This window comes from Agelaius phoeniceus, chromosome 8 (genome assembly GCF_051311805.1).
Source record: "Agelaius phoeniceus isolate bAgePho1 chromosome 8, bAgePho1.hap1, whole genome shotgun sequence".
NCBI lineage: Eukaryota > Metazoa > Chordata > Aves > Passeriformes > Icteridae > Agelaius > Agelaius phoeniceus.
This window is the reverse complement of record NC_135272.1, coordinates 28,020,116-28,040,814: the sequence shown is the minus strand read 5'-3', so window position 1 is coordinate 28,040,814 and position 20,699 is coordinate 28,020,116. Positions and strand designations below refer to the sequence as shown.

At 44.9% G+C, this 20,699-nt stretch overlaps 1 protein-coding gene across 2 annotated transcripts in view; it reads left to right on the top strand.

Moving 5' to 3' along the window:
* ERI3 (ERI1 exoribonuclease family member 3) overlaps window positions 1-20,699 on the top strand; it is a 129,240-nt gene that overhangs the window by 19,573 nt on the left and 88,968 nt on the right. For both annotated transcript variants that reach the window (XM_054638742.2, XM_077182445.1), the window contains exons 3-5: window positions 4,155-4,271; window positions 10,296-10,355; window positions 12,495-12,586. In XM_054638742.2, the coding sequence (XP_054494717.1) occupies window positions 4,155-4,271; window positions 10,296-10,355; window positions 12,495-12,586 (269 nt within the window). The remainder of the gene's footprint in view (window positions 1-4,154; window positions 4,272-10,295; window positions 10,356-12,494; window positions 12,587-20,699) is intronic.

Below are 20,699 nucleotides of genomic sequence, written 5' to 3'. Positions count from 1 at the left end.
CAACCCACTGGCTAGGGACAGCCAGGTTGAACAGGAGACTTCTACCTGGAACTTTTTTTTAAACCCTTGGTTTTTCAGAAGGACAAAAGTTCTGAGGAAACTGTCACATAGATTTGCTTGGAGTACCTTGAAATAGTAAATGTAGGAGTGTTATAAAGAGAGTGGACCTGGTAATGGATCTGTATAAGCCTCTGGCTCTGTAGGTTCCTATTGTTACTGTCTTTGGGGGCACAGCTGAGGGGAGGGACAGGGTGCTGATGTTTTTTTCTTTAAGCGTGTTAATATTGATTTTAGAAGCTCTGTGTTCCAACAATATAAATGCAAATGCCTGTAATTGGGAGCCTTGTGCAGAATTTCTCAACAGAAAACATGTTCAACTTCTCTGACAATGAAAGGAAAATAAAAAGCCGCTTATTTATTGGTGGTGGTTTGAATCCTGGATTTCCTTTCAAGTTACTTTGCAGTGCTAAATAAAATACCTAATTGCAGTGCTCGCAAAATTCAAATGAGTACATTTGTTCTTCTGGTAGCTTGCGGCTATTTGCAGCCTCTGGACACCCTCAGCATTATTTTAGCACATCCATAACTCCTGGTTGTGCTATAAGGAAAAGCTTGCGGTGGAGGCAGAGGGAAAGCTTAGAAGCCCCAAATGCTGCTGGCACAAATCACTGCCAAAGTTGGAACATTTACTCAGTGTTGGAGTGGTTATATGTGAGGATCTCAAGGTAACACTTAGGGATGATCAGGCTCTGATAGAAGAAAGGAAGTGTCAGTGAATCTCTGCCCTTAACTCCCTCATGCTGCTTTCCTCCACCTTTCCTGCCTGGAAGAAGCAGTGAAGGTCCTTGAATGGTGGAGATGGAGCTGAGCATGTTGAGCTCACTGGGCTGCTGTGAAACATGAGAGAGCACCCGGCTGCCTTCCTGCATCACAGTCTCTTGGGGGGTTGTGTGTATGAGTGTCTAAGTGCTCACCGTTTCATAATAATTACTAATGAAATTCTAGATCTGTAATAACATTTCAGATATCTAAAACAAACCATATGCTTGTTAAAAAAAAAAAAGAGAGAGAGAAAAAAAGTGGAAACAGATCTACTTTAAGTCATAAATTCTTGGTAATAGAGGCCTCTTTTCTCCCCCCTTTCTGTTTATGTTTGATAGATATTTTTGTTTCTGCAGGAATGTCAACTCTTAATTTCATGATGTATCATGGGCTTAAGAAAATTGAATTTAATAAAGGCAAAAGATGAATGGCACCTTTAAAGGTCCCAACACTTGTCTTTATTAGCAGGACAAACTGCAGGGTCTCCAAACACTGCTTCTCTCCAAATGAAAGTTTAAATGAAAAGTACAGCAGTGTCACAGGTTAAATTTCATTGCAGGACTGGCTAACGTCGTTAGTGAGGAGTGGGGCTGATTTCATGGGGCTGGTATCTGTTGCCTTAGATACCAGTGGAGCAAACACTGCCAGAGACTGGAAAAATCTCCGCTATAGGAAGCGTGCAGATAAACAGCCTTTTGGGAAAGGTTCCTTACCACTTGTTTCAAAAACTGACCCAGTAACCCCAAGAGAGTGGCTGCACTTTCTCCTAAGATGTTCTAGCTGCCTCTGGGGTTCCACCCCTGCTCCTGGCCATGCACTTCCCACAGACCTACAGTAATTCTGGATATTGTTAAATTTTCCACATTTTTTAAGTATGCCTTTTTATTTCCTCCATCTGTCTTAATCCGACCCTTCTGGAAGTGCTTTTTGCCTTTGGTTCTGGGAGGCAAGGACACCTTTGTGTATCAGATCAGCAGCAGGCTGTCTTTCAGTCTCGCTTTGCATCCAGCCACTTGATGGCCACTGAGGATGTTTGTGGTCCCTTAGAGTACCTTCCAGCATTGCCACACAGCCCTGCTATGAAATCCAGCCGGTGTGTGTCCCTCTCTGGAAAGGGAAATGTTTGCCCTGCCTTGCCGTGAGCTTTCCTGCTTCCATGATCACCATCTGGGTGGGATGCGGGCCTAAGGGGCAGTGAGATGCCCCAGACCCATTTGAAAGATGGAATGGTATTATTCTGAGGTTAAGTCTGGCTCTATTATGGCAGCCTGTCTTTTGACTTCAAACTTCGCAGTCTGTTTTCCTTCTGAACAGAAGTTTGCTGCTTTCAGAGCCTGTCTGTGGTGGCCCTTTTGAGGGGAGGATCAGCTGTATCCAGCATTTCTTACTCTCTTGGGTTTCCATGGGTCCTCTTGGGTGGCTGAAGCTGGTGAGTTTGGCTGCACCACAACAGGCAAACTGGCTAATACTCAAGTGTTTGGCATGTGTCTTCTCCTTCCCTTGGAGCCCCTGGGCCAAATTTGCTCTCTTTCCTGGGAAAACTTGGTGACTCCCAGTGGGGTGGTATGGCAGTAAGGAAGGATGTGCCCATCCATCCACTCTGGCTCATCCAGCACAGCGTGCACAGGGAGTGGCACGGCAGACCGTGAGGAAATGCTTAAGCCATGCCTCCTGTGCAGCTTCCCTGCTCAATGTCTACACCTGGGCACTTCCACACTGTTAACACTTTATTTGATTTTTACATTTTTTTCTAACTTTCCATCTCAGCAGCACGTGCTCTCCATGTGCCCTGGTCTGGGCTGTGTCCCTGCTGGACTGGGGAGCTGCTCTGCTCTGTCTCTGGGCTCTGCCCACCATGGAAATTGGGTGTTTCTCCTGGCTATTTAAATTATCTGTTGTTTCCATTTACCCACCCAGCTTCTTGCCCTCCTGCTGCCTGGTGGGGTGGTGATGTCATCAGCTCATATGTGTAACCTCACCATAATTTCCGCCTGCAGGTCATGAGGGTTGCAACCATGCTCCAAAAAAGTGTGTTAGTTCCTCTGCAGCGGCTGCATTTTTCACATGCTAATTTTACTCACAGGAGTTGGGTTTTTTTTCCCATTTTTTATTATTTCTTATTTGTCTCTTCCAGATGTTTTCAGGCAGTTTTTTTTTTCTTGTTGTTAAACTAATTCCATTCATGTTTTAAAAATTTATGAAAGCACTAATAAAAATGTCAAAGTGGTAAAAATGTTAGCTTTTGCTCTGCTTTGATTAAATTTTGCAAACTGTTTTTGAATATTAAAAAGCAATATTTTTTTTATTCTCTCTCCCTCTCTCTGTTTTTCTCTAGAAGTGATTTGAGAGGCTTGTTGCATGGATATCACTCAGCAGGCTCATTTGCACTCCAGAACCTTGGTGCCATGGATCTCTATTAAATAACATAGACAAATTATTCTTTAAAGACACCAAACAAATTGTCACTTCTCCTCTTACATTAAACTAGAAGGAAGAAAGGGAATGGAGAAGGAGGGGGGTGAACACAAAGGATTTTATCGCTTTTATTCAGTGGATGGCTTTTTTAATTTCATGTATATTTTTTAATAATTGAGAAATCCATCGCAACTGGATTTGTTTAAACTTTTTATTAACAGGTTCATGTAAATTTTTGATTGCTGATTATTCAAATAATTGAACATTCTTCTGATGAAGGAACGTTTTTATTTCCCTATCAGCATAAATTGGCTACAAAGAGGAAAATGAAGGAGGGCTTGCTACTGTGCTGTATCCCATAGGGATGGATTTGGGGGGAGCTTTCAGCTCCTCTTCCTAGTCTGTTGGAGGAGGGCAGTCCTCCTCAGCCTCTCCAGAGAAGGAGGTGCTTCATGCAGTAGTCCCTGTTGTCTGTGTGATGGTGTCCTCTAAAAGGATGGTGGGCTGGAAAGGTTGAGACTGGTCTTGGGGAGGGCACAGTCCCTGCGATGTCCTTGCTAAACAACTGTGAGCCCATTGTGAGTACAGCTTCATATTCTCTGGGTAGCAAATGGGACTGGTGTGAGACCACCTTCCTTAGGTTCAGCCTAGGCAATGATGGGTGCAGCTGCAGTGCTGAGCACAGAGACCTCCTTGCAGCCTGTCCCTGCTGCGATGAGCATCGGCACCATCCTCGTCTGTTCTGGTGGTGTTGGGTGTGCTCGGTACTGTGGCACCACCTTCCCACTTCTGCAGAGCTTTGTGTTGAGTTTATTTTTGTTTGGGATTATCAAGCTACCTTGCTTGATGGGATCATTTCCATCTTAATTTCTTGTTTGTTTTAAATGAACAGCTGCTTTTCTTTTTGCCCTATTCAGGAAATCATCGAATTCCCTATCCTGAAGCTGAATGGCAGGACGATGGAGATCGAATCCACCTTTCACATGTATGTTCAGCCTGTGGTGCATCCCCAGCTTACGCCCTTCTGTACAGAGGTAAAGTGCAAAGGTTCCCTGGTGCTCCAAGAGTCTCTCTGGGAAGCAGGTTTCCATTGCACCAGGGACTCAGGTCGCCTCTTCACGGTGCAGCTGCAAGGCAGTGTGTCATGCCAGCCTTGAGTTAATGAGAAAGAGAATAATTTTTTGTTATTGCAGTAATGTGTAAAGACATCAGTTTGGATTCATAAATAACTCTAGCTGTGATCTGCTAACTAAGATAATTGTATTTACAGCTAAAAAATGTCTCAATTGGGTGATCACCAAACAAACACACTTGTGTTAGCTGATGTTCAAAATCCTGTAACCTCTTTATGAGCTCTTGAAATTTTGCTGTTCTCCTCTGTGGTGGAGAAGGTCGAAGAGAGCATGGACTGAGGAAAGACAGTGCTGTGCAGATGTGTGGTTCAGAGGCACTGTGGGCCTACATGTTAGGATCTGGGGAGTCCTTCAGAGTGGTAGGATAATTCATGTTTGCATTTTTAAGACTTTCATTTTGGTGTTGTAATTGCAGGCCACTTGAAATGATTGCTCTTTACTTGCTTACTCTCATTGCTGAGGACAGCTGCTTTTGAGCTATGGCTACCTTTCCTCAGATATGGAATGAAGGTGCTAAATGTGATCCCTGATGGTTCAAAGGAGTTGAGGAGCAGGGGTTTGGTTTTGTTGTTGATTTGGGGTGGTTTTGGTTTTCTACTCAACTGAAAAAGTTATCTGTTTTTCCAAGTGTGTTTTTCCTCCTTGCCATAATCATCAAAAGAAACTTTAAGTTCCTTTTGCTTTGAGCTTTTTTTCCTGTCAGTCCAATGGTTCAATTTTGGCCAGCACAATCACTAAAATACTGACTGTGGGAATCAGTGTATTCAAGTTCTTCATTCTGTCCCTGTCTTGTCATCAACACCATGGTGTGTTTTCCCCTACCTCTGTGGCTACAGGTTTAAGTCTGTGGAGGGCTTGTCCCACCTGTACTAGCCTGATGAAAAATGACTCCTCTGTGTCCCCTCCAGAACCAACCAGCCCCTTCCATATTTTCACGTTGTAAAAACAAATACTTATTTTTATTCTGCTGTAACTCCAAACCATGTGAAGGTATTTTATTTAAACTTAAAAAAAAAAGACTAAGCCCAGAAACATTATTCCCCAGAGAAGAGCTTTCAGAAACCTATAAATGTGTGAGAACAGAGGGTTATAATGGAAATGGTTTTGCAACCTTAATGCTAGAAGGCTGGGCAACTACTTTGGCTGTCCTTATCCCCATGAGACTTGCTGGACATATGCTTGTACAAATGTGATAAATCTCACAGCTTGCACCTGATCTTTGCTAAAGACGTTATCTTCTAGAGCTGAGCCCAAAATGTCGGCTTTGCAAGTCACCTAAATTTTGGAGAGAAGTTTTATCATTAACTCCCACCAAAACTCCTTTTTCTGGAAATTTCTCTATTGCATCCTTTCCCCTGTTTCTAAAGACTGCAGCTCTGTTCTTGCACAAGAGTCTGCATGACTTGCTTGGTGTGTGCTTGTGGTTCTGCTTTGAGCTGAATGGAGCCTCCAGCCTGCTGCAATGTAGGGACATTCAGAGATGATGACCTTGTGACCAACAGTCAGCCCATCTAGACCTCCTGCACTGCAATGATGGTTTCTTGGTTTTCTCTTGCTCTTGGAGGTCTGGACGAGGTGTTTGTGTCTCCTGTGTGGAGCCTTGAAGCAAGTGAAGCTGAATGTGTCTGTGTGTCTGTGATGGCTGTGCTTTGCAGGATGGGCACAGGTGTCCCAGGTCAGGATTCTGCTACAGACTCTGCCATGAACCTCAGTCTGGCATCATGTCCAGAGTTGGGTGAAAATGGGCAGTACTGAGGCCAGCAGGCAAAATGACTGCAGAATCCCCACCTGTGTGTATCAATGGTACAAAAAGGCTGCACTACCAGGTTTGGCAAGTCCTCTGTTATTAACAGCATGGATTAGGAAGCTGGTTTTAATCCTAGCCTTAATGTCACTGGCTCCTGGTCACCCCCACATGGTACCCCTTGCTACTTAGTGCCCTGCATGGCCCCTATCCTTCCTGGCTTGGCAGTCCCCTGGCCTGTTGCAGATCCCCAAGAGTGGGATCGTGGCTGGAGGTGTGCTTGTTCCTGGGGCCCATGTATGGGGCTGAATTTGAAACCCTACCCTGAGAGCCACTGGTGAACCTTACTAAACAGTGGGGTGCTACTAGGTAGGTGCAGAGATCATCCCTGTGCCACTGGTGCAAGTTTTCTTGAGACCCCAGGGTCACAGCCAGGATGTGCTCTTGCAGAGCTGCTGCCTGAACTGCTCCAGCACTTGTTATTGACTTTCTGCTGGTTTATGTTTTCTGAAAAATACTAATTTTGCTAAATGCCAGTAAAGGGCTTTGTCTAGGCACCTCTACTTACAAAGGTTGAGATTTATTTGCCTCTTTGTCTACAAAGAAAGACCAGGCCTGATTATCAGATGGTACACCAGAGACAAGTGCTTAGGTAATCAGCAAGCTGTCTTGGAGTAGAAATACGATGATTTTCCAGATAAACTCTCTAGCAAAAGCACTGGTGTTGACATTATATGGGAGCCTGTCTGCTGTGCTGCTGATTTCCTCTCTCCCCTCTGCCTTTGCTAAGCAGTAGAACTGCTTGGTGTAGACTGTGTGGAAAGGTTACTGGGGTTGCTTGACACTACTCCTTGGGTTTGGATTACCTCTTCCATCACTCTTCCTTCTTGAAGACAGCAGCACAGCATGGGAAGGGTACTTGGAAGAGTGGAGAGCTTGTTGTCTTCCTCAAGACATCTCTTTGCTTACCTTTTGGTGTGTCTGTGCTCTCCCCTGGCTACAGGATGTTTCTCCAACTCCCCAAATCAATGGCCAGGAGCTGTCTTCCAGTGCTGGCTCACTCTGAGACCTCGTCTCATCCCCTTTCTCCAGACCTGCTTCTGTAAAACAACAGGTCATGAACCTTGGTTATTGTGAGGGGAGAGCTGAATGCTTAGGTGTTACTAGTTGTATAAAGCCCATCATGCCATTTGGAAGATGCAGATGATTTTTCTGGTGCCCAAGAAAGTTCTTGCCAGGAGCATAAGGAGAGGTTCCCTCTACATGCAAGGTGCTTGTACAGATCTTTTCACGATACTTGGCTCTCTTTTTATTACTAATTTTTATTGATTTTTTTCCTGAAGGAATAGACAATAAAAATACAAAAAGATAAAGGCATTATAGCTTGCTTATGTTCCCAAGTACCTCATGCTGCTTGGGATAACCAGTGAAATTTTACAATTGTGCAGTTTTATGTTTTATACTTTTCAAAGCTGCAAGACCAGATAATGCTGCAGAGATCCAATGCACTAGGTTGGATGTGGCAGATGGACATAACTGATAACAAAAAGTATCAGAAAGGATGAGAGAGTAGAAATATGGTCCAGTTTGAGCACTCTGACCTGTATTTAAATGTACCTATGGAGCAGATACATTCCTTTGTATTCATGTGTGTGATTTCTGCAGCATGAATCTTGTGTGTGTATGCTTGGCAATGTGTCCTTGTACAGACAGGCTGGTGCTTTGCTAGCCTGGCAGGGAAGGACAGAAGGAGTTTTGGGCAAGAATAAGCAGTGACTCTTGGTGGCACCTCTGCATTTGCCTCCATATCCCTCTCTCCTCCTGATGGGAAATGTCTGGATGAGGCCATTATACCCTGTCCTTCCATGGCATCAGGGGTGCAGTGCTCCACAGATACAGTCCTGAGGGTGTCTGGAATGGTAGAAACCATTTGCATCAGTACTGGCTGAGATAGTGAAAGGTTGCCTGTCATCCTTAGCACAGAAAAGACTTGGACCTCTTGGAGCAGGTTCAGAGGAGGGCTATGAAGATGAGCAGAGGGATGAAACACCTCTCCTGTGAGGAAAGGCTGGGAGCTTTGGGGTTGTTCAGCTTGGAGAAGATAATACTCCCAAGAGACCTTATTGTGACCTTTTTATTACTTATGAGAGCCTGTAAGATAGACTTTTCAGCTTGGCCCCATTGTGACAGGAGGAGGAATAATGACTTTAAACTAGTCAACTAAGTGTACAAAAGAAGATTTTTACATTGAGGGTGATGAAACAGTGGCACAGGGTTCCAGAGAGGTAACATTCAAGGTCAGGTTGGATGGGGCTGTGAGCAGCCTGATGTAGTTGAAGATGTCCCTGCTCACTGTGAGGGACGTTGGACTGGATGAACTTTAAAGGTCCCTTCCAAAACAAACTATTCTCTGTTCCTTTCTGAACACACCTTTCAGTCACTTCCAGAGATTTGGGTAGAGCTGCTGTCTGAAAGGCAGAACCAGCACTTTGCAATAGGTGAGCTGTCCACCTCTGCCAGAAGAATACAAGGAGAGAAACATGGCAAGAAAAGCAAAAACCATGCCAGTGAGCTTTAAAAACTGCTCTAAAGAGCCATGCATTAGTTCCTCAGATCTATTTGCTTCTCAGAGCATGGAAGTCTGTAGGTAGCAGCTGTTAACACAATTAAAATAGAGATTAATATTAAAACAGTTTCTGAAATATAAAAGAGTGTCTATGTCCCTCCACTTTCCTAAAATTCCACTTCATAATGTCTTGATGAACTTGAGAAACACACCTAGAGGAACTCTGTTTTCTTAAAATTAAAATACTTTCCCTAAAAGGTATATATTGCCATTTCATGGGAGTCACTATGAGAGAATAATCTTTCCACTTACAGTTTATTCAGTGAGTCAGGTATTTGGTATTCATTAAATGTAATTACAGTTTAATTGGAGTTTAATATAATTTCTTTTTCTGTCCTCCAAGTTCAGTGCTGTAAGCCAAGCAGCCAAAGAAACTGAGAGACAGAAACCATTTAGCTTCCTTCAGTTGCCACATACTTAATAAAGCAGAGCCCTCTGGTTTGTGAGAGGACTTATGTTGTACAAGTAGGTTGAGCTGGTCTGTGTGGAAGAGTTACTCCTGGGTGATGGTGTGGCCATCAGTATCTCTCAACTGGATGCTGTGGCTTCCAGAGGCATGGATGCTTCTAGGTTGTGCTTGACCTTTATTTTATGAAAATGTGTGAGATGTGTAGCTTCAGGAAAGTGCCATATGAAGTGAAATCCCATAGTGCACTTGTTTTAATAATGATGTTTTTAATTACTTGGGTGCATTGATGGCAAGCTACTGAACTCCAATATTCAATATGTTAAAAGACAGTTTTGTCAGTTGGAAGGGAGACAGAAAATTTATCTGTTTTCCATGTGCCTCAAGCTCTCCTGGGCAGACACAGGCAGAGGCCCCTGAGACTGCATCTTTTAATGCCCGTGTTTAGCTTTGAACAGCTGAGCAGTCTAGGAGCAGTCAGTAGGGGTATCTGTTGGCAGGACCTCTTCTAAGGAACCTACTGGAAAACAGACTAGACAGGGCTCTGGAAGAAAGTGCTTTTCTTCAGATTTCATTCCATTATTTTAAATACAATTTTGAACTGCTGAGGAATGCTGTGATGGACTATGGGAACATGGACATGCTGTCTGCCCAGCTCAGGGGAGGATGACTGGGTCCACTCCAGGTCTCACTTGTCAATACTTCTCTGTTTGGTTCATCTGACACTGAAATTGTGGTGTCACTGTGACAGCAGAGGAATGTCCAGAGACCTTGGTAGTTACCACTGCCTGTGTGCCTGTGTGCCTGTGTACATCAAGGCAACACCAAAACTGCTGAGGGGGATGTTGAGAAAGGGCGTCATGCTGATGCATGACACTGCTCCCCAAATGGATCCTGCCATGCTGAGAATTTGCAGTTTTGTTGTGTGGGTAGGGGCCCCACTACATTTCTGTGTTTGGGATGGAGCTGTGCCCTTGCCTGTGGCTGGGGAGCTACCAGGGTCACTCTGCTGTGGCTGGTTCCTCATCATCACCCCTGTGGGTCACAGGAGCATGTTTTGGTTGCAGAAAGATAGACAGGAGAGTAGACCTCTCTAACGATCTTTTGAGTGCTGCTCTGGTGACTGCTTTCTGTTTGTCTCTGTTTCAGCTGACTGGGATTATTCAAGGCATGGTGGATGGACAGCCAAGCCTCCAGCAAGTGCTTGAGGTAAGCAGAGTAACCTTTAGTTCTCAAACTCTGACCTCTGGTCTTGTAGTCCCCTCTTCATCTCTTTCCCTGCACCCTCCCCTTGCTGAGAATCGAACCGCGTAATTTGACTATGATTACAGCTTTAGTAGAATAACATTTGCTGTCACACTGGTGACACACTGCTGAGATTATTGAACCATTGATCTGTCATCTCCAGCTGTTCATGTCAAGGGTGCTGACAAGATATCCAAACTCCTGCCAGTAGATAGGAGAAGAGGCGATTCTTTCTTGAGCCAGTTTTAAAGCACCAAGACATTGCTCAAGACCACTGCTCCTGGAGATTCTGCTTTCATTTCTTTTTCCCCTCTCTCAGTACTTTATTAAATTATTTTTTCTACCTATTTAAATGCTCAATAGTACATGTAGTATAGAAAGAAAATACCTCTGAAATCTAATCTAAAGGATGTGTGAATGCAGATACAGCCCTAATAATACCTTCTGCTTAATGTGGAATTCCTAGAGCATTTAAGGCTTAATTAGCTTGGAAGTGTTTCTCCATCAATAGCTTTTGTTGGTAGTCAGATAGGGAAGGAAACCTCCTCAAGCAGAGCCTACTTGGGCTGCAGGTTGGTGTTTGATGCGTCATCTCTGTCAGGATTTCCACTGCTGTGTAACCTAATTGTTCCTAATCAGAATAATTGCAACAATTGTTTATCTGAGGAAATCAAATTAAAGGTGTTAAAATCCTCCACGGAGACAGCATTTGATGGGCACTCACATCAGGGAGTTTAGAAAGGTTACCACTGCTGTCCCGGCTCATGTGAGGCTGGCTGGGAGATCCTGTCAGCCAAAGGGAGTGTGGCTGAGCAGCTGGATGTTGCTTTTCTGGGGAGTTTTACTCCAGGGGATGTTGTACAGTCACAGGAAGAAGCATTGACCCCTGGCAGGAAAGGCTGTGTTGGTGACATGAGACTGAAGATGGTGCTCTGCAGAGGGGGCGTCTCACATCCATGCAAACCCCCATGAGCATGTTTCCCCCAGGAGGGAGAGCCCTCTTTGCCTGGATGGGTGAATGTAGATTGCCACTGGAGTATTCCAGAAAATGGTTCATTCTGTTTCTATGGAAGCTTCTTAGAGTGTGGAAACACTTATGTAGAAATTTTTTTTATTTGGACAGAAAAGGTGTTCATACAGCAGCGTGTTTCTAGATTAAAATGAAATTCAGGTCAGGCAGCTTCTGAGGCATGCTGGTTTACTCAGGAGTGAAAGGTGTCAAGCAAGGGAAGAGAGGAGGGATTTCTGTTGCTCAAGCATTGAAAATGCTGCTAATGAGGTTGCATAATAACAGTTGATTTTGCCTGCCACTGCAAGATTTTGGGCACATCATCTGCTAGTTGTAGCTGGACTAAGTGTCTATGCAGGGCTTCTAGTCTAGGTTAGTTCCTTAGTCCCTGAGGTGGATTGCATTCTCCAGGTTAACATGGCCCATTTTTTAAGAGGACCCAGAATGTCTTTCCCTGTGGGAAGCTGATCAGGAATAGTGGATCCTCTTTAAATCCACACTACCCTGAACAAGCACTTCTTCAGAATTGTAAGAAGGAAAGAGGGATCCAGCCTGGAGAGGAAGGTGACACCTGGCTTTGCTCGTTACTGCCACACAGTGCCTGTGTGTGCCCAGCCCTTCCATTTTTTTCCCCTTCCCATATCCCCCTGGTGCTATATGAATTAGTGTATGTGAGAAATGCTGTAGGGGAGGGATGCCATCTCAATATACCTGTCTTTTCTCCTCACTGGAGGGGACAAAAGTTATGTTTCCTAAGAGCCTCTTTGGTACAGGGAGAGGAGAAATGCCAGGTAACAGCACAGTTGTATCGTCCCGTTAACGCTGCACAACTTTCATCCCTCCACAAGCAGAGCTGCTGCAGTGTCTGATAAGATCATCTCTCCTCTGGTTGCCTGATGTCTCCTATCAGAAATCTTCAAAGGTCCAAACGTGCTGTTGTTGAGATGGCAAGCAAAGAGAGAAGAGAGAGAGGGAGAGGTTGGATAAGATCACAATTTTCTTCTCTCTTGATTGCAAGCAGCTTATCTGAGTTTAACTCTTGTGGCTCGGCCTGTCTCTGCAAAACTCATCCTCTTTTCTTGCCTTCCTTTCAGAGGGTTGACGAGTGGATGGCAAAGGAAGGCCTCTTAGATCCCAGCGTCAAGTCGATTTTTGTGACCTGTGGAGACTGGGATTTGAAAGTGATGTGAGTATGGGAGGGGAGGGAGATTTTCCTGGGTTTTATTGCTCCATGCTTGCTTGTAGTGCATATGTCTTTGTCCTTGCAAGCCTCCAACTGTCCCTACTCATTGTTTCTTAGGGAAATTGTTGTTTGCCATGCATAATTGGGAGAGGAAAGTTGTTTCAGAAGAGAGGAGGGTGCTGGGCATGGTGCAAGATCACTGCCTAGAATATTCCCTATAGTGAGTGAAGCCTTTCATAACCCCAAGAAAAGTTTAAACTGGAGCTTTGTGATGTTTTGCCTTTTACCCAATATACTTTCCAAAGGAATGGATATTTCTAAGTGCATACGTGAATGATCAAGTGATGATCCTTACCTGACTTCCTGCATTTAAGGGTTTTTCTGTCATCTTGGCACAGTAATTCAATGTGAATCACAGAGTAGTCTTTGGAACAGAACACGAGCAGAAGAATAGAAGCCAGGTCTGGCATGCTCCAGTGGTGTTCTTATCGTTAAGGTCATCTTCATCAGCTGGGTGAATATCTGGCAAGTACCAGGTGGGGGCCTGCACTGGGACCTGCATATGTTGGTGTATGTGCATGTTTTGTTAGAAAAATAGCTAGGCCACAACCTAAAAATGTTATTGTAAGAATGGAGCTAAATGTCCAAAAATTAAATTAGTTCAATCTCCAAAGTGTTTGCAGATCAGTGTCCTATAGAGCTGAATTCCTTTGGATTAGTATAATCTTGCTTCAGCTTTTCATTTCCCTGTGGTGCTGGATAAAGATTCCTGTTGTTATCACACCAGTAAAGCATGGGCTTGACACATCCCATCCTAAACTGACAGCCACAACTCGTTAGTAGTGTTACTTGGTTTTCACTGTGACATTGGTTTCCCCAAGCTGGAAGCCTAAATAAACTGCACATAGTCTAGGAGCAATCAGCACCAGTTCTTCCCTGACAAGTAGTCTTTGCAGAGTGGCAGCTCCTTGCCTTTTCTTTGTGTAATTAGTGAAACATGAAATATGGGGTCCAAAGCTCAGCACAAGCACTAGTGGTACTGAGAAATTGCCTCCAGACAGAGACAGAGGGGTGGTATTTGAATTTTTGAGTCAGAATCTCGGTCTTTGCTCAGGCTGTATCCAGAGCTCATAAATATAGCAAGTTCCTGTGTTAGTTGCTTAAATTAGGAGTGAGTTATTTTTCATTATATATCATGTTTAAGTGTCTGTTAGAGACCAGCACAGTTGCTGCGCTAAACTTCTGTTTCTCGTGTATTCTATTTTCTCTGTTCTTTACTCCTGTATTGCTGTTGTGAGTCCAATTTACCACTTTGTTGATGGTTGTGAGAAACAGTTATCTTTGCTCCAAGCCCATCTTTCCGTTGCTTTCACAGTGGGCTGACAAGATTCCCAGGTAATGACATCCTAACTTGGTGTTCATATGGAAAGAGCAACCTGGAAGTGTTGGGTGGCTTTTTTTTTTTTTTTCTTCAGAGCCCTACAGCAGGCAAATAGAGGTAAAGATGAGCCCCATTAGTGGTAGGCCATAGGGGCTGTGAGGTGAGCTGGCTCAGAGGGACATGCTGTTCTGGAGTGGAGATACACTATTCACCGTTTGCAGTGGTCTCTCGCATGGATTGTCCCTCACTACTCAGCTGGAAAAGAAGACTCCACTCCTGGCCATGAGGTTGTTGAGAGTGGTTCATTTCTCCCTCTTCCTTTTAAAATTTTTTTTTAAACCATTAACTTCAGAATTCAATCCTGAAGCGTCCTCAGGGCAAAGCAGAAAATGCATTCTGTGTTTCTAAGCACATGGATAGCAGGAGTCTGGCTGCAGCCGCCTGGTGAGTAGCACATCACGCTGCTCCATCGCCGATTGGGTGCTGCAGTGTGTGGCGTCACATCTGATTAGCACCATGCCAGTGGATGAGGCTGGAGTGAAGACTCCCTGCCAGCTCTGACTTGTCTCATTTCCCATTACTTTTATCCGTCACCACAAATGCCGAGTCTCCCTCCTGAACTAATTAAGTTTGCGTGTGTTTAGACACATTGCCAAATAGGGTTTAGCAAAGCAGAACTGAGCATCTCTTTTTAAAGAGAGAAAGCGGAGAGCTGAAACAAGGCTGCTCAGACAGGGAGGCAGAGCCTCAGAGATGTGGAACATCCATGAGGTATTCCAGGGAACCCTCCATGATTCCCTACAAGACCTGTGGTGTAGCTGATGCCCTTTGCTACCACGTTGAGACCACACGCTGGTCACAAAAGGCAGCAGGAAGGGAGGTGGTGCTGTTTGTCCACTTTTGGAGGAGTGTTGTTGGAACATTGCATGGTAGAAACCTGGCTGGGTTCCAGAGGAATTGAGGACACTGAGGTGAGTGCAACACTTCCTGGCTTAAGGAGCCATCACTTGTAACAAGTTTACTCCTAACTCTGCTCTTTCTTTTCTCAGCTTCCTTAGTAATGACAGCTGCTTGCATAGCTGCAGTCCTCTTACCCAGATCTTGAGTGGTTTGGAGTTCCTGTCCTCCGTTGTCTTTAGCTTGGCTGGTAAACCATGCAGCTTTGTTCCTGGCTTCTCCAGCAGTGACCTGGGCATTTAGTTTGCCTTCTGTCTGCATGTGCTGTTCTAGAGCTGAGATGTGGTGTCTTCTGAACTGGTCTGTCTACTGTGAGGGCTTCTAGTAGGTGCCACTGATAGGTGCCAGGGAGGCACAGTGGGATGAGCAAGCTGGATGTGGGGAAGTGGCTGTAACAAGGAGGAGGAATCTTCAAGCCTGTCAGTGTTGGATATAGAGATAAGGTAGGGAAATAGCCCTGCCTAAGCCAGAAGTTGCAATGTGTGTAGTTCAAACAAAAGCACCAGAGAAATGGTGATTGTCAGGGTACTGCTCTCTGCTGATGGTGTCTGGCGCTGCTGAGTCTGCAGGATTCAAGATGTAAACTCAGCTGCTAAAGGATCAGTAAAACCTCTGCTTGGCTCAGGGATCTTCAGGAAATGAGGCACTATGTGGCTACAGACTTGATTGCTCTTGAACACTTGGAGCCTCCTTGGAAGACCACAGAGCTGTGTGTCTGTCTTCCCTCAGACAACAGGGAGCACTAGTCACAAGGAGCTGGGTGCCCAGAACAACTAGCATCTGAGAAGGGCTTATGCAGGTTTAGCATGAGCAAAGGTCCTTGACCTTGCTACCAAAGGCTTTGTCATGGGTGTGGTCATCAGAAGTGCACCTGTTGGAGGGATTTGGTTGCTTCTGGAGAGAGTCCATTGTGTGAGAGGGCTCCTAAATGAAGCGCTGATCCTCTACTGGCTGTGCTTGGATCAACCTGCTTTCAGTTCTTGGTGTGTGTGTGTGAATCAGGCTGGTGTTGGGGAGACAGCAGCTCTCCTGCCAGCCCTCCCCTTCCCTCTTGTTAAGATGCAATTTCTTTAATGAGGAAAACCTCTTGAGTAGGAACATCACCTTTCTTGAAGGCTTGTCCTGACAAGGCAGTTCAAGCCGACAGAGTCGCATATCAACTTCAGCAAATATCAGTCACTCATTACAGAGACTCTGCTCCCCCCCATCCCCCAGCAACACCCCTCATTCCCAGACAAGGGAATGAATCACACTTCTGCTCTTGAATACATCATGACAAGTCATGGTTCTAATGAGAGAGGGCCATTCATTCTGGGTGGAAAGTTCCCTGTGTCGACTCAGAAATGTTATTAATTAAAGAGAGCTACCTGAAGCAAAAGATGAAAGGAGCACCAGACCTGCCAAGCTAAAATATGAGTGGGGATACAGCCTCGTTAGACACATGGTCCTCAGGCCTCTGCATGCTCAGTGGGAGGATTCCTTTAGCCTGTTGCAAGGAGCTATAGTCCAAGTTTAACAGCTCCAGGGATGGATTCAGATGCCTGATGTCGTCTGCTTTAGTACTTGGACCTCATTCTGCACCTAGGTTGGAACTGACACTAGTCATTAAGCAAATAGCATTGATGTGGCATTGGGTGGTGAGGGTAATGTGCCTTTGAAGGGCTGAGGGAGCTGCTGACTGCAGGAGACGGGTTTAGTGGAAAAGAGGGTACTTAGTATCTGCCACAGTTGAGCCCTTGTAATATAAGCTCTTTAGTGTAGTTTATCTGCTGAAATGTCAAATTGCTTTCCCCTGTGTGTGGAACCAGTTTGTGGGCTCTTAAACACAATGTGAATTAATCTTGGCAACAAAAGAGGCATTTTTAACATGTGTTCATAGATACAGAGTTGAAGTACGGTGAGGTTAAGTGAGATGCCTGTGGCTGTGCAGGCAGGCAGAGGCAGAGCTGAAGTCTTATGTCCCAAGTCTCAGACCTGCACCATAATGTCAGAAGCATCAGTTAATCCTTCTCCTTCCAGTTCTGGGTTGTTCTGTAAATGCACTGAGCATAGCCAAAAGAACATGTGGGCTTTGGTCTATATAACTCTGACATGAAGATGCTTTAACTGCACTTACTGTGGCTGATCAGAACATGCTAATTTATGTCTTCACAGGAAACTACTGCTCAGAAGTTTTTTATTTTCTTAAATAAGTGTTAAAAGGCAAGTACTCTCTAATATAGTGATAAAACATAGTGAAGTGTCTTGAAATGTTTATAGCCCTTGGTGCTCTTCCTAGGTTGGATATTAGTAAATTCTGAGCAGTAAATTATACCATTGCTTAATTTTGTCCTACTGTTTTAATTCTTTCTTGCAAGTTACACAGACTGGGAGGATGCTTGTCTTCTCTGACCAGCTCCAAATGTGGCAGTGGGTTGCTCTTTCCAGGCTTCTGTCCTGGACTTTTGTGAGATCAGAATAAGGTCATGCATGGAAAAGAATTGTTGGTGTTAGTGTCCTTTGTACATGTTGTTCTTTATCCCAGGACCAGGAGGGAGTTGGTAGCCTCTACCTCAGAGAGAAATTGCAGATGGCCGCTGACTGGAGTGAGTGGGAACGCTTGGGTAGTCATGAGGAAGGGCAGGAGAAGGTGTGGGGTGGGCTGGCTGTGTGGCAGCAGGGCAAGAGGTATATTCAGAGTTGAGAGTAATAAGAAAGATCTGGTAACTGAAAGATAATGTAGTCACCTGCATTTAAAGCTAATAAAACAATTCCTTTCCAACTAAGATCTTTAGATTAGCTTGGTGGTGCTTTTTTAGTGGGGATCATTTTGCTGAACAAGCCTATGCTGTATCTCTTCACACGGTTACATTGGCTGAACAAAGAGTGTGGTGTGAACTAGAGTGAAGGGATGGGACTGAATATCCAGGGTCAGGAACCTTTTGAGTCAGCTTTGCTGATGGAGTTGTTCATGTAATTACATCCTAAAGTGCTTTGCCAGAGCTAAGCAAGGGAGCCTTGTGAGCACTTACAGGGAATAGCACTGACCCCATTCACTTCTGTGACCCTGCAGTCCAGCTTTTTGTTTTTAAAGAAAATGATATCACTTATGCAAAAAAATTAAAAATTTGGATTTTAAGATTCCCCCTCTGTACACTCTTATTTAAAATGAATATACCAGACTTGACATTTGTTATCCTTATGCACCAGTTACCCTGGCTGCCTCTTGTTCTTGTCTTTATTTGAAATCATTGGTTGCTTGGGCTTCTGCAAGTTACATTGTCCTAGATGTCAGGGAATGTCTTTGGGTTAAGCTTTGGACATTAAATCTTTGCATAGGGATCATCATGCAATGGACTGTCACCTTCAGGTCTGTTCCTTATCTCACATGATAGCAAAGACATTTGTTGTATTAGGGCTGTAGTGGCTACAGATTTACTGAGCTGTGGTGCCTGGTGCACTCTGGGGAGCAGGACTCTTCTACCTGGGAATTAAGACCAAAGAAGTTGGAAGCAGCGTGAAAAGAGTCTGGAGAAATTTACAAATAAATTTGCAGTCTAGCAGTCTAGGGGAGACAGGCATTGCATCATGTACTTTATTTCCAGCACTGAACCTTTGGGATGGAGTAATAAGTGGAGAAGGTAGATTTTCTACCCCTGGGTAACTTAACTCAAGCTGTTTGAAAATAGTCACACTGAACTGGATGTAAATCAATGGTCTCAATGTCATCTGCTCACAGAGTAGGGAACCATAATGCCCTCTGCACCAGGAATCACTAGGGTGAATTCTGTGTCCAGGATTTTAGTGAATTCAGGCAAAATGGTTTCAAAATCAATGGATCTATAATGGGTGCTTGGTAAATGGGTACCTAGCCTCTGTCTATATGAGAGCTCTCTAATAGCAGTTCAGGATTGTGGTGATTCTGTGCCTTGGGGAATTGAAAAGCTGGTTGGCTTGGGACTGCAGAGGACAATCACTGGAGGGCTGTTTGCTGTCTGAATTTTGTTGCTTGTGGCATGTGTGAAAAACAGGATTATCTCCACAAAGTGTTTGTTTTCTCTTAGAATAGCTTAATTTTTCTAGTGTTTCATGCTGGGTCTGAAATGTCAGCTGTCTTCCTTTGGATCCCAGCTTTTCTTACTTTGCACCTGAAGCAAAGCAGTTGTGTGTTGGCACCAGTGCTGCCCTCTCAGTGGCTTGGCTGGGAGAGATGTGCTTATGGCTTCTTTGCCTAGAGAGCTCTGCTTGAAGAATACTGCCAGCCTGGGAGCAGCATGCTTCCTCTTTCACTTGCTCTGCTGTGTGAGTCTATAGCTTTCTTGAAAATGTTTTATTTTGTTGGGATGTTTGTTTCCTATTGGGAGCCATTTTCCTGGATGGGTTCAGTCCCTTTCCTCCTGAAGCTCCTGGCTGGCAAAGACCTACTGGGCCATCTTGAGGTCATCCCTGGTATTTTCCCTCCAGCATATTCTCATGTGCCTTGTCCAGTGACAAGGAGTGGATGATGAGGCGTGTGCAGGACTTGGGAGGACACTGGAGCTGCAGACTAACTTTTTGAGCTGAGTCATGTTGGAGTCACCTTTCATGTTGGAGTCACCTTTTCCATGTTTGGCCCAGGTGCTGCCATCGGCAGCCTGGCACCCCAAAGGCAGTGTCACATGCTCAGACATTGATGTGGACCAGGTGTTAGCAATGATGTGAGGCATATGGAGGTGGTAGTAGAATAAAGCAAAATAGAGAAGTCTGTGGGAAGATGACAAAGGAAGCAGGGTGATGTCCTGGCAGGGTTGTGTCCGGGAAGCTCATACTGCCCAGGACTTCATCCTGCCTTGGTCCTACCAGCTTTACCTGTCTTGGAGCAAGGATTTCTCCTCTTCTCTGCCTGGCACCCTGGGACACCCTTCATTTTTCCTCTGTAGTTGCCTCTTGGTCATCTCTAATTTTCTTGCTCCAGTTTTTCCATGTGCATCTTGAACCAGGTCTCAGTGCTGACTGTCGGCCAGCATGCCCAAGGTGCCTGGGCACCAGCTGAGTTCAGATCCTCATCCCTGCCTGGAGTCACATCTGTCCCTGCAAACTGGGTGCATGGAGTAGGCTGGTGGGAGGTTGCCAAGACCTCTCCTCCAGCTCACAGTGCTCCCAGCTCTGAAGAACTTTTACATTTTATGGACCATTTAGGTTCCCAATGGTGATCCTAATTCTTCACAGCATGTATATGCCATTTCTTGGTTATTAAAAGGACCCCTGAAAAGGAGCTGCCCTCTGAGTCAGAGCTCTTCCATGCAGTTAACTGCAGGAAGGTTTTCCTTAGACTGTGAGGCTTAATATTTCCAAACTCTCCCTATGCTAAGAGGGTGAATTAGTACCCAGGTTTCCCCACGGCTGCAGAGACTGACCCTTGTGCACCATCAGTAAACAGGCATAGGAATAACACAGGCTGGGAGTAGTTCAGACTTGGAAATGCTCTGGAGGAAGTCCGCTTGATTTCTGCACAAAGCTCAAGAGTGCTTTAAAGGTTGTCTGGCCAGGTGTCTCAGTCTTTCATCTCTATATCCTTATTTCGTGTGACACTTCAGGTGCCAAAGTAGCCTCCATTCCTTGGGGGCCCAAGCAAGCACCATGTTTACTGGGAAAAGAGTGATTACCTTGGACTTACTGACAGGTCAGCCAAAGGTTGGATGGATGGATGGACTGGAGGTGATTCAAGCAGGGAAGTTCTTTGTCAAGTCACTGTGCTGTGTATGAGAAAACAGAGGCAGCAAGCCATTGTGTATTTCAGGTTTGAGGAAGCTGCTGAGG